General features: G+C 34.3%; 1 protein-coding gene across 5 annotated transcripts in view; it reads left to right on the top strand.

Moving 5' to 3' along the window:
- WDFY4 (WDFY family member 4) overlaps nucleotides 1-14,827 on the top strand; it is a 486,698-nt gene that overhangs the window by 343,945 nt on the left and 127,926 nt on the right. For all 5 annotated transcript variants that reach the window (XM_031956283.1, XM_031956282.1, XM_012539778.3 and 2 more), the window contains one exon: nucleotides 2,486-2,646. In XM_031956283.1, the coding sequence (XP_031812143.1) occupies nucleotides 2,486-2,646 (161 nt within the window). The remainder of the gene's footprint in view (nucleotides 1-2,485; nucleotides 2,647-14,827) is intronic.

Genomic DNA, 14,827 nt, shown 5'->3' with positions numbered 1-14,827 from the left:
TGTATGTTATTGATCAGTGTGGTCCAAAGTACCAAATCCAGTTTGGAGAGCCATGTTCCAAGAAAGACTTTTAAAAAGTTAAATATGATTAGAGAATAATGACCAGGGTAATTATCACAAGGTGCAGAATCATAAAGATGTGGGTTCAATCCTGTCTGTAACACTTCCTATCTTTGTGATCATGGACAAATAAATCACTTAGTTTCTGATCTTCAGTTTCCATATCTGCTAAATGAGTTTTATAAGACCTGTAGCATCTACCTTACAGAATACTATAGTAGGAAAATAAGATATAAAATGAGATGTAAAATATTTGGCATGCTTAAAGTGTTATGCAATTAATACTAATAAGAAACCATATAGTGATGATCAACTCTGATGGACTTGGCTCTTTTCATCAATGAGCTGATTCAAGACAATTCCAACAAACTTGTGATGAAAAGTATTATCTGCATCCAGAGAAAGAACTATAGAGACTGAATGTGAACCAAAGCATAGTATTTTCATTTTTTCCTTTTAAATTTTTTTATTTAACCCACCTATATTTCACTTTTTATTCTTGTTGTTTGTTTGCTTGTTTTTTTTCTTTCTAATGTTTTTTTTCCCTTTTAATCTGACTTTTCTTGCTCAGCAAGAAATATAAATAAATATGGAAATGTTTAGAAGAATCACACATATTTAACCTATATTGGATTGTTTGGTGTCTAAGGAGGGAGGGAAAGAAGAGATGGAGAAAAATTTGGAACAAAGGGATTTGAAAGGATCAGTGTTGGAAAAATTACCCATGCATATGATTTGCAAATAAGAAAATTAATTAATTAATTGATTTTTTTAAATGAATGTTCAAAATTATCTTTGCATGTATTTTGAATAATAAAATATTATTAAAAAAGAAACCATATAATGGCAGAAAGGATTAAGGATGCTTAATCTAAAGATAAATAGCTATAGGGTAAACATATAATCCCATTCAAATATTATCAATATCTGTCATTTCTATTTACAGTTTCCTAACATTGCAGAATTGTACATTTGGAAAGAACCTGTGAGAAATTGAAATTAATTAATATTTTTGATAAGTAGATATCCAGCATTTTCTTAAGTATTTTATTCAGGCTTTACACTCTTCTGAGATATCCCATTCAATTTGGGGAGATCTAATAAGAAATTTCTCCTAACATCAAACCTAAATCTGATTTTTTGCAACATTTTTGCAACCATTTTTTGTAGCTATGTCCTCACTGGAGAAAAAGAATATATCTATCTCATTTCCCTTCCAACATAATACCTTTTCAAATATTTGATAAAAGCCATTATAGTACTCCTGTGTTTTCTTTTATCCAAGGTAAACCTCAGTTCCTTAGCCCATTCATCTCATGGCATGATTTTTGGGCCTTTGTTGTTTTGATTACTTTCCTTTGAGACTGTCCAAAGTGAGAATTTTTTTTTTTGGTGACTTTTCTAAAATGTCATTGAGCAATAAAAAAATAATAATAATAGCAATCATTGAGCAAAAAAATAACAATTATTCTTACTTAAACATAATAATAAATATGATATATTAATAGCAATAATCATGTAATATGTCATATTAATAGCAGTAATAATAACATTTATATGGTATTATTTTAAATTTTAGAAAATAATTTATATTTACTTTAACTCATTTGAATCTCATAACAGCTCTGTGAACTAGGGTAAATGATATTATTTTCCCTATTTTATAGGACAATAATTAAATTTGGAAAAGATTAAATGATTTATTCAGAATCCTAGAATCAGGAAGTATCTAACTGAGATTTGAACCTAAATTCCCCTGGGTTTTTCCAGAGTTATTCCACTCTATTTACTTTGCCACATTTCACCTTCCCAGTCCCCCACCTTAGTTGAAGAATATTTATAGATGTATGAAAATACCTCTGTTTGCCTCAGCTTCCTAAAATGGAGATAATCATAGCACTCATCTTGATGCGTTGTTGGGAGAATCAAATAAGACAATAATTTGTAAAGCATTTATATAATATCTATATAAATGATAATAATAATAATAATGAATATAGTACTGAAAGTACTTTATGAAAAAGTTTCTCATATTTAACTTTCATAAAATATCAGTTCAATTTCTAGGTGAAAAATATAATTTTTTGGAGTTATCTAACTTGTTCTTCACCAGAGATATAAAATATGGTTGCATACCCACAATATCCTGGAGTGCTACCGGAGGCAGATTAAAATGTAATTAAAATACATGAAAAATAATTAATGTTAGGATGTGATTTCATGTCAATATGATCCTTATAGTAGAGTTCAATGCCCTTTGCTCCTATTTGAGCTTGTCACCATTGTTCTAGAGTGTCCCAATAAATGCCTTTTCTCTCTAGCATCCTTTCAGTCACTTTGCATGTTTCCATTATCCAAGATGGAGTGTATTGAGAGAGATCATCTTGCTTCCACTGAAACTATGCTTTCACTTGTATTGATGCAGATGAGTTGATGTCAAATGAAGAAGAAGATAGAGATAAGATGGAAGACTGTAACCAGCTGACATTCTTCCCTGCCTTGCACGAAAGCCATCACTCAGAAGATTTCTTGGAACTCTGTCAGGAGAGAAAAGTTATTTTACAGGAGTTGGTGGACAAAGAAAAGGTACTCCATTTAGAGCACTAAATTTGGTCCTGAAATTAGTTTGCTTTTGGATTTTGTTGGTAGGACTAATGGAATCCTGCAGAAAAATCTGATAAGCCAGTTAATGATCAAAGCAATAGGTTCTTCGATTTTTTTTTTTTAAGGAAATGTCCAAAGAAAGATTATGTGTTTCAACTAAAGATCCCCAAGAGAGAGTAAGGCTGGGCCAATTAAGGGAACGTTACTAGGAGAGAGAAATGAGCCCTTTCTTCATATTGGGATTGGGTCTGATACCTCCAAGCTATAGCAGCCCCCTTAGTACCCTCACACTAAGGCTTTAATTAATATTTTCAAAGCAGAACTAGAGAAGAGGAATGGGAAGGTTGCTAGAGAGGTTTTCAGAGCCTTTCCATGGTTCAAGATGACCCAGGCAATTCCAAATTCAGACCAACTTCTCAGCTCAACAATCATGGCAACCCTAGAGTCAGAATGGTTCAGGTGTTTTATAGGGAGAGGAAGAGTTCTTTGCAGGTGAATGTGATTGCGTTCTCCTTCTTCTCCCTTAAAGGAAAGGAAAGGAAAGTAATCAACTAGAACTCTGGAAGTTTGTAGCCTCATGACTTAGAAAATCAATTAATCTGTAAAGAAGTACTTATAAAGGATATTTTGTATTGCCAGTTTTAGAGGTAATGTCACAAACAGGGGTAGAGCAGGAATAAGCATTCTAAGCAGGAGATATAGGTATGGATAAGGATAAACAGCCTTTTAAATAGAAAAAAATTCCAACCAGAAATTTGATTTCCCTCTTGGTTTATGACATTTAACTAGCAAGTTATATAATTCATTACATTCACTACAGTGTAAAGATTGAGCTGGGAGATATGGTAGTAGCATATGTGAAATGTCATTAAGCTGTGACAGTCCTTAGAGTTTAGAAGAGCTGAATTCAATTCCTTTTCCAGACATATCCTAGCAATATGATCCTGAGCAAATGACTTAATCTCTCTCATTGGAAAATAATCACATTGAAGCCACAGGTTAACTCATGGGAGTTATCACATATTTCATATATGAATATATTATCTCATGCAATACATATAAGTGACATATTGTCAAATGAAATTAAATATAAAGGGCTTTGAAAACCTTAAAGTGCTATATAAATATTAGTTAGCTGTGCCGATTCAGGATAGAATGACATTAGTTTTTTTTGTCTGCTTTGCCACTCTTGATAGACATAGACTTCTAGTCCATTAAAATTTCTAAATATTTTATAGACTATATACTTTCAACGATTTCTTCTGCATCTATATTTATGAAGTTGACCTTTTTCAAATCCAAGTAAATCCAAGAACATTGAATTCTTCGATCCTGTTACATTTCATTGTATTTGATTGAGAAATTGAGATTAGGATCTATTAACTAAAATATTTCTGAGTCTTTCCTTTATCTTATATGTTATTTATTTCTCCCAGCTTTGTGTTATCTACAGACTTAGTGTACAAGACACTTATGCCTCAACCAGTTCATTGATAAAAATACACAAATCAAAGACAAATCCATGGAGTATTCTTTTAGAGATCTTAGATTAGGCTTTGAATAATGGGAGAAGCTAACTATTTACCTTTGCATTTGTCCTTTTTCCCTGTTTGCATGAAATGTTATCAAACCAAGTAATATCATCCCTTGATTCCATTCAGTGATCTGGTCCCATGAGAATTTCCATAATTTGTTACATTGATAAAGAATATAGCATTGGAGATTATGGAAGGAACTTCAGAGCTCAATTTATACACCCATATCTGAGTAATCATATCTGCAATATCACTCCCTGGTTTGAGACATGGAGAGTTTGAGGTTCCCAAGGATAGCCCTTGAGAAGTCAGAGTTACCATCCCTTCATTCCCTAGTGAGGTCTTTAGTGGAGGACTTCTGATTATTACTCTTTATAAATTCATTAGTCCCTCAGTAACTAGTGGACTCAGTCATTGGAGAATTCCTTTTTTGATTCCTGTAGAAGTCTTGTAACTGAAGGCAGTAGGTAAGGGGAAAATTTAATGGAAGTTCTTATGTAAGGAAAGTTTCTCAGAACACCTGATTCTCTCAAAGACTTTTTATGCTAAGTAGTTCCTTGAAAAGATATTTCTCCAAATCATCTGTAGAAAAATACAAAATTATCGGGTCTCTCAGTTAGATGGGTCCTCAGAAACTATCTAATTCAACCCACATATGACTCAATTATACATTGAGAGATTATCCAACCTTTATTGGAAGACTCTAATGAGGGGAAGCCCATTAGTAACCCATTCTGCTTTTGGACAGCTCTAGTTGGGGAATTATGTTGATTTTTCCATAGGTCTAACCTAATTTTGCCTCTTTGCAATTTATATAATTCCCACTAGTTCTTCCCCACCTCCCAGCTCAAATAGAATAAATGTCATCCCCCTTTCAGCTGACAGCTCTTCAGAGACCTGATTGTCCCCTCCCTAAGTCTTCTCTTCTTGGAGGTAACTGTCTTTATTTTCTTCAGATGGCATTCTTTATTCTTTATATTAAAATTGTTGAGGTAGTCTCCCCTTTTTGAGGAATGAAATCACAGTTGGGAGTCTATGGCTATGGACTTGTGATCCCATCAGTGTGGAAAGCTCCCCAAAAGCAAATTCCCTCTACCAACACAAATCAATTTCTCATCTGCAATTTAGTTTTAGAAAGCTGCCTAGGAACTCTGAAAGTTTAAGTAATATGCTTATGGTCATGGAAGCTAGCGTGTATCAAAAGTAGAACTTGAAAATGGTCTTCATAATTATAAGGTCAGCTCTCCACCTCCACTATCACACTTGCTTTCAGAGAGACAGACAGAGACAGAGACAGAGTCAGAATGAGAGGAGAGAGAGAAAGAGATAAAGATAGAGACAAAAATAGACATAGAAGGAAAGAGACAGATTCAGAGAGATATAGATGGATATGCATATATATATATAAACTTCTATATTTGCATACATCTACAAAGATTTATAAAGTTATAGTAATGTGTATACATACATGTTTCAAAATGTGTGTGTGTTCATTCACACATATATATGTATGTCTACCTCTACATATAGTTAATGTTCATAAGAAAAAAAAATGGCAAAACCTATTTCCTTGAATATCACTCAGAGAACTTTTTTGTTTGTTTGTTTGTTACTCTTTATTCACTTTTATCATAATAGGAAAATTTCTGTTGACTATCTCTCATAGTAAAGTATTAATAGTTTTTTAAAATTACTTTTTATTGATATATTTTGTTGTTTTCTTATATCACCAAAATTTCTATCAATATCTCCCCCTTCCTTTCACTCTTCCAGAGAGCCATATTATATAACAAATAATATAACAGGGTTTTCTGGTAGCAATTATTCCCACCCAGTGTGTATCTGGAGTATTAGAGTCAATAGCCTTTTGTCATAATCAATAGGATAAGCAATTGTTGGGGATTTTTTGTTTGTTTTTTATTTGGTTTTAAAAAATCAGCTTTCCTTTTTTACTGTGTTCATGAATTATCTTTTTGGTACCTTCAATAGGACAGCATCTCTCCGTGGAGTGTTCTTAGGTAAGAGTGAATGCTGCAATATGGCTGATTGCTCCCCATTCTTGATAGGACAGGGTACAGAGGAGAGTGTCTGTCCCTTATTTAAGCTTCAGCCTCTTTCTCCAACTCCACAGGAAGCTCTCAGAAATCCCAGCCATTTTCTGCAAGCAGTGGCGATTATACTGCATTTTTGACAGAAGCATTTAAAAAGGCAGCAGGAGGTGACATTCTCTATCATGCATTTACTGATTGTGTATACTGTATACCTGCACTGTCAAAGCTGCCTCCTGGATGGTTTTTCTTTAAGTGTCATCCTGGAACTGGATTTCCCATTCTGGTGGGACAAAAGCCTTGTCACTTTAGTAACATTTTGGAAAACAGTGAAATGATTCTGATCATGAGTTGGGAATTACAATTTGGACCACTCAGAGTTCCCTGTCCTCTACATTCCATCTCACACCTCTGCTTTTGAACAAACACAACTAAGTTCTGTAGTATTCACACTTTTCAAATTTGCACTGCACATTTCTATTGAATTTGAATCACTATCTGATATAATTACAGCTATGAAAACTGCAAATTTGAATACTTACCTGTAAACCTCTGTGTCTAGAATGTAATTCCCTTCTTGCTTCTGCCTACAATGTAAACTCCCTGAGATTAAGAATTGTTCCATTTCTTGTCTATACAATTTACAGTGCTTAGCACAATACCTCTCAGCCACTCAGACAAAAATCATTTATTATGCACTTATTATGGCCCACAGTAGGTGCTTAATAAATGTATATTCCGTTTGTGTTCATATTTTATTCTGCAAAGAGAATGGAATCACCTTGAAAACAGAGATAGTTTCATTTATTTTTTTAATTACTAAAACCTAGCATAGTACCTTTTATATAGTAGGAGCTTGATAAAGGCTGAATTGAATTAAATTGGATTTTCATGAAATTCACCTTTAAAAATATATTTACTTTTATCAAGAGATATAGCAATAAATGGTCAGTCTAGTTTTAACCTATTTTAGCTTTTCTGGAAAGAGACTTGGATTTATAAAGCATTACTGATTAACATAAGTTTTTTGTGTGTTTTTTTTTACATATCAGATAACTTATTCACAAATTACTATATGTGTATCATAGAACCTGAGAGTTGGATGAGATTTAAACCCCTTTTACTTCTATATCTGTCATCTTTTGAGGATAATCAGGAAGGTGAGGGACCTTGGATCCATGCCATGTGGCAAGTGTATGGCATATAGGTGGCCTTTAATTAAATGTTTATTGAACTGGATAGAACTGAGGATATTTAGCCTTGAGACAGGAAGAATTGAGGGACAAGGGTCATAATTCCTGCCTTCAAGTAGTTGAAGGATTGTTTTGTGAATAAAAATTTAGATTTTTTTCTGATTAGCCCTGAGGATGAGACTGGGGAAGGAGGAAGAAATGAAGCTAGAAACAAAGAATGGAAATTGCATAAATAAAAATTCATGCTTAATGTCAGAAAAATTTTATTTTTAGATATTAAAGCATCCAAATAAGATCTGAGCTGACTAGGTAGGTGGTTGGATTCTCTTCTCATTCAATATCTTCAAGAAAAAGGATAAATGCCAGGTGTGTTGTAGAGACAATTCTAGAGGAGTTAGCCTGGGTGTGAATTAGCCTGGATAGTAAAGAAGATCCCTCTTAGCTCTCAGGTTCTATAATTCACTTACAATAGTAAGTTATTTGATAATCAAGAAATCTTAAACCTTAGGGTAAACATTTTTGTTATTCTTGTTGTGCATCAGGGTGATACATTATAGGTCATTTTGAAAGAATATTTATTTCTTTAAGATGGGCTGGTGCTGCCAAAGTCAATAATAAATGATAGTAGACTACATTAGCAAAAGATGGAGCTGGACCTGATCCAGGAAAGCTGGATGATGTTGCAGCCACTGATGATAGTCTAGAGAATAGCCATACCCAGACTGTTTAACTTTCTAAGAATTTGGGAATTAAATGCTGTGATTGATTCATTGACTGATTGTTTGTGTGCCTATGGACAACTAAAGCAAGGTCATATTTGGCCATCTCTTTACCCTATTAGAATAATTAATTTAACATGCATGTATGGCAATATAAGATGTATGTGTGTGTGTGTGCACATAGAGTGCATGTATGCAAGCAGAACCCTATCCCAAATGTTTTGAATATAAAGACCAAAAAAAAAAAATCCCTTTCCTCAATGGACTGTATTTTCCTAATGAAAACAAAGTGTATACATATAAATAAATGTAGAAAAAAACAAATACAGAGTAACTTTTAGGAATTGTGCTAGCAAATGGAATTATTATGAAAGATGTCACATAAGAAATATCACTTGAGTTGAGCTTTGAATGAAGATATAGATTCCAAGAAGTGGAAATTAAAAGGAATATCTGCAATTGATTATGATTCATATGGATTATGAGTAAAAAGGTGTAGGGATAAGCCATGAGATATTTACCATACTAAAATATGAGATATTTTACTATATGAAAACATATAGACCTATTTCGTTGAAAGCTAGATAGTCTGAATCAATCAATCAGCATTTATTAGCAGCCTGCTGTATGACTAGGCACTGTCACATGCTGAAGAGACATTGCCCAAGTTTTCTATTATTATTCTTTCTAGGACAATTACTGATCATAGTTTCTAATTTTCAAGTTTAATAGAGACATTTTTTAATGAAAAGTTCCCTTATTCAGGTTAAATCTTGTATCAAAACTACTCTTTTCAGTTCTTGAGGGATACTCTCTATCCCTTCCTAAAATTGAATTTTTTTCTGGTATTCTAACCAAGGATCAAAAAAAAAAAAGTCCCCATTTTTGCCACTAATGGTTATCTCCAGTTTTATTCTTCCTTTATATTCCTTTCTCTTTTGAAGACACAATCTTCAAATGGAAGAGAAAATAAAAACATTACATATGACCTGAAGTACTTCAATTTTCAGTCTGAATTTCAAAATCACCACAGATACAAGCCCAGTTTCTTTTTGTTGTATTGTTTCCTTCCCACCAGAATGAACAGAAATCAATTACAAGTTGTCTGTCAAATCTGAGCAAATTCTTTTTCAAAGCTCAGTTACAAATTATAGAAAGATAATACATGTCTCTGTATATAGATCTCAATCATGTGAAGTCTATATGAAGCTGCCTCCATACCTGTCAGCAATAAGCTGCCAACAACTACTGCATGTTTCTTCTTCCTTGGCTGTTTACAGGATTTGGTTCAATTAAACAAGTGTTTATTAAGCACTTACTATTTGAATAACAGTGTAGTAGAAAATGGTAGTATCTTTCCTCATCAGATATATTCTACTGAAATCCTTCTAATTTCCTGCTCCTATGAATCTCCTTCTTGTTTTTTGAAACATGAGATATTATCTCTATAGAAGGTCTATAGTTATCTTAAATGGATACTTGATATAGAGTTGATGAAATTTCTTCTTTATTTTTCATGTTTTCTATTTACTATCCATTTGACACAAATGTTAATTTGTATCTTTGTCAGAACCTTGTTTTCCTTTTGGTTTTCATCTTGCAATTGTCATTTTTTGTTGTTCAATTATTTCAACCATATTTAATTCTTGAGATTTTTTTTGCCAAAGACAATGGAAGTTTGCCATTTTACACATGAGGAAACCGAGGCAAACAGGTTTAAGTGAATTAACCATGGTTTTAGGTGTGGGGGGCCAAATTTAAACTCAAGTCCTCTTGACTCCACAACCATCCCTGAGTGGATTTAAATATTGAGCTCAGTATGTATCAATTCTTTCTTTGGATAGGGATAGTATGCTTTGTCATCAGTTCTTTGGGATTGTTTGAATACAGACTGAAGCATGCTATTTTTCACTTTATTTAATTCTTTTTCTTTCATTTGAGTCTTATACCAAGAAACTAATATGGAAATGTTTTACATTATTGCACATGTAGAATCTCTATCTGATTACTTACCTTCTCAGGGAGGGAATAGAAAAAGAGGAAAAAATAAAATTTGGAACTTAAAACTCTTCTGAAAAGTGTTTAAATTGTTTTTATATGTAATTGAGGAAAATAAATTATGTTCAATAAGGGGAAAATATTGGCCTCAGAATCAGGAACACTTAGATTCTAATCTGACACTTAGGGGTAGTATGATCCTCCACAAGTCATAAAATCACAAAATCATAGAAACAAAGTTGGGGGGAACTGTGAAGTTAATAGTCTATCCCATCCCATTTGTCTAAGATCATAAAGATAATATCAGAGATAAGATTAGAACTTGGGTCCTCTTCATTCAAAGCCTCTGATCCCAGTCAGATCCTCTGACTTTACCATGTACCTCAGACAAAACCCTAGGAATTATCTATTAAGTTAAAACATAATTTCATCTCCATTGGTGGAGACTGATCCTACATTGCAAGTTTTCCACACTGGTGAAATCACAAAATGTTCATGTTTTTTTAATATTTTAATGTTATATCATTTGAGCAATCATTTAGTTCATCTAAGAAATCCTAAATGTTTATCATTTTGTCTTGAATCATTGCTTTACCTATCCAGACATAACTACATATTATACAGAAAATTAGTACATTTTTCTAATCCTTAACATGGCTTGGGGGAAAAAATTGTACAAACCAAGAACTTGAAAATGGCAGTTGTTTGAATTCCTTTCCTTTGTCTGAGATTTCTAGCTCCAGTTGCTTTGAGCAATACCTGGGAAAGTAATTATTCAATTACTGTATGCCACCTTTGCTTCATTGATTAATGATTCCAGTAAGCACCACTCATTTCACTGTAAAACTCTTCAATTTTGACATAAGAGGAGGTTTATTTAATATATGTTAATTGTGAGCCTTTGTCAGCAGGCTGGCTGGTGCCTCATTATCATGGCACTTAACAGCAGCCCCAGTTGTGATGAGTTGGTCCTATTGAGCCTTCATTGCAAGTCTTCTTGGAAGTGTGTTTGACCATTCTACAAAATGGGCTTCTGGCTTAAAGCCACAGTCAACGACTCAAGGGAGGGATTTTATTGTGTGCTTTCTTTTTTTTTTTCTTTGAATTCTAATCTTACAACAATATTAAATACTTTATTTCTCTGCAAAAAAAAAAGAGCTGATTTAAAAAAAAACTAAAACAACTTTTTGGTGGTAGCATATCCATCTATTTAGATCTATTTAGTTCCCTACTTTGGGAGCTGTGACATTGATCAGTATCTTCTATACCCCCTAACTCTACAGAAAGTTTGAATGAGAGGTCCCTCAGAGATTGTCTAATACTGGCTATACATAATTCCAGAAAACTTTAGTTTTGCAAAGCTCTTTACAAATATCTCATTTGCTCCTTACAATAATCCAGGAAAGTAGTAATATACTTATCCCCATTTTACAGATGAAGAAACTGAGGTAGATAAAAGTTAAGTGACTTGGTGAGGGTCACATGGTTAGTATCTAAATGTGGATTTGAATTCAGGTCTTCCTAATTCTTGTAGCACTCTTTCTGCTATTCCACCTAACTAATTAGCCCAATTTTCTCAATTCAGGCATAAGAAACTGAGGTCTAAAGTGATGAATTCAATTGCTTGAATTCACACAATCATGTCATTGAAATAGGTAGGATTAGGAGTCTGGATTCCTTACTCAGTGTTGTAAATTCTGTCTTATCATCAGTTTACTGCTGGCCCCAAAGCATGTGGATTATGGTCATTACTAAGAGCAAAAGAGAACTGCCAACCTCCCAACCAATTGCCTCTTATCCCCCAAACCTTTCCTTGGACATGATCTCTATGAGCTTCAAAGAACTGGGAAGTTCCTATCCCTGCAAAATGTCTTTATGAGGAAATTGGATGACAGTTAATTGGGTATTCCATGTTAGAAAGATTCATTCTTTCATATTGGATCAGATGAAATGAATTCTGAAGTTTCTTCTAACTCTGAGATTCTCTGATTCTCTACTGATAAAGCACTGACAGCCTCTAATGCAGAACTTATATTGGATTCATATACATTTAGTAATAGATCACCTCACATATTTTGAATTGGGGGATTCTGAGCTACTGCAAAGCAAAAATTCACTGAGTGATCATATTAAATCTGGCACCCATATGGTGAGCTGCCTCAAATGAGAAGTCCAAAATAGGGTGGAACTAGCCTGGGTTGGAAACAGAAGTCAAAGCCATAGTGACCATCAGCAGTGAAGTAAGGCCCAGGAATGGCCGCTGCAATTCCAGCCTGGGTGAGATAGGAAGACCCACCATCAAATCTGGATCTCACTTCCTCTGACACAAGTCAGACTAACTGCTCAAAGTCTGTCATATCTTCTGAAAAGGAGGAGTACCATAGTTAAGGCTCTTCAGGACAATGGATTTTGCAGTTAGTTCAAAGGAGGACATACATGTATACTTATTGTGTATCTAATTTATATTTTAATATATTTAACATCTACTGGTCATCCTGCCATCTAGGGGAGGGGGGGGTAAGAGGTGAAAAATTGGAACAAGAGGTTTGGCAACTGTTAATGCTGTAAAGTTACCCATGCATATATCCTGTAAATAAAAGGCTATTAAATAAAAAACAAACAAACAAACAAACAAAAAAAACAAAGGAGGACATAATAATTCATTCAATTCAATAATCATTTATTAATCAAATATATTAGAAAGGTTTGCTATTTTTTCTCAGCTAATTTCACAGATTTTACATCATTTTACAGATGAAGAACTGAAGCTAACAGGGTTAAGTAACACAGCTAGTTAAATGACTGAAGCTGAATCTGAACTCAGGACTTCCTGACTCCAGAGCTGACATTCTATTCACTGCACCACCTTCCTGCTCATTTTACTTTACTTATGAATTAAATGTTGTTTATCCCCTCCCTCAGTAGAAAATAAACTTCACTAGAGGAGGGTCCTCTTTTGCTTATTTTTGTATCCCTAGTAGTTTGTACAATTCCTGATACAAAGTAGGTGCTTAATATGTGCTGAATTAATGTTAAAATTCATAAGGGAAGCATGAGTCTCCCTATAGTATCTCTGCCAAATGGTTCTCCAACTTCTGCCTGCATCCTTCCAATGATGGTGAGCTTACTGAGGTACCCTGTCCTATTTTTGAGCAGCTCTAATTGTTAGGAATTCTTCTCCTGGGCTGAAATTAGCCTCCCTGAATTCCATCCAGAGCTCACCCCAGGGAACATCTAGAGATTACTCTGGCTCTGGCACATTTCCTAGAGGGTCTGATGGGAGCTCTTCACCCTGCTCCAAGTGAGTTTATAGGCAAAGGTCTACTTAACTTCCATAAACATACCAGCATCATGATCCACAGTGAGGCTTTGAGGCTAATACTCTGTGCCAGGGAGAATCCAAGATGGATTCTTGTTTTTACTATGTAATTGCTTGACTGCTCATATGGCTTGAAAAGATGAGAATCAACAATTCTCTACTGTTTGAGCATCAAAAGTTACCATTTGCTCTCCCACTGTCTCTACCTTGCCATGTGTCCTATCTCTATTCCCTGAAATGCCCTGATATTATTTCCTGACTTATATAATCTAAAGATCCCTATGCCTTGTTATCCATTGAGCTGCTGAAACTCTAGGTAATCCTCCCTCTTTCCTATGGATAAATAATCTTTTATGTTTTATTTCTCCCAGTTAAAATAGGATCTCTTTGAAGATAGAGACTATTTCAGTTTGCATATGTATACCTTTAGGACCTAACATAGTGTCTTGCACATAATAAGCACTTAAAATATCTTTTTTTCTTCATTCACTAATTCGAGTAAGACAATAATCAGCTTATATTCAACCTCCAAACTTTCTGTATTCCAGATAAGGAAACTTCCCAGTTTTTTAATACCTGAAATCTCTATAGGACATTGCTTCAATTCTCTTTAATATCTTCTTATAGTTTTCCTTTGTTCTTAAAGAGAACCATGGCATCAGGGAGGTGATGCCATGACATACAAATGAGTTCCCCTCCAGAAACATCTGGGTCCAGTGGCAAGATATAAGTCAGGATGACTGGAGACGGCCTTGGATTCAATAAAAGATAGTGGTCTTTTTAAGCGAAGAGCTTCAACAGGTCTCAATTTGAGGCAATACCCATTCTATTGAGGCAAGAATCTCCTCTTTAGCTTAATCCAAAAAATCTAAATAAATAAGACCATGATATCATGGAGATGATGCTATAAAATGAATTGTATTAAAGTGAGAAAAGAATATACAAAATCACCAGCCTCATTCTCCTTGAATATCATCTGAGTCTAGTGGCAAGATGTAGATCGTGATGACTGGAGAAGCCCTAGATGCAGTGGGAGATCTTGGCCTTTTTAAGCTAAGATCTTGAAGAGGTCTCAGTTTGACTGAGGTAGCACCCATTCAGTGATTAAGGCTCTGTAAGAAATGAGGCAAAGATGGCCTACTTACTTTACTTAATCTGGGAGGGAAAGACCCTCAGAGTTTCTGGACAAAACATTCACTCTGAAGTAATCAAGGTCCAAACAATGATCCATTGGTGCTTAGCCTGAGATCTATTTGTGGCCAATTAATGATAGCCAGAGTGATTTGAGTTTGAGATATGGTCCTTAAAAAATAAACATAGCCAGTAAACCCCAAGATATTTTGGGAAATCT

This window comes from Sarcophilus harrisii, chromosome 2 (assembly GCF_902635505.1).
Source record: "Sarcophilus harrisii chromosome 2, mSarHar1.11, whole genome shotgun sequence".
Taxonomy (NCBI): Eukaryota; Metazoa; Chordata; class Mammalia; order Dasyuromorphia; family Dasyuridae; genus Sarcophilus; species Sarcophilus harrisii.
This window is presented reverse-complemented; position numbering and strand designations above follow the sequence as displayed.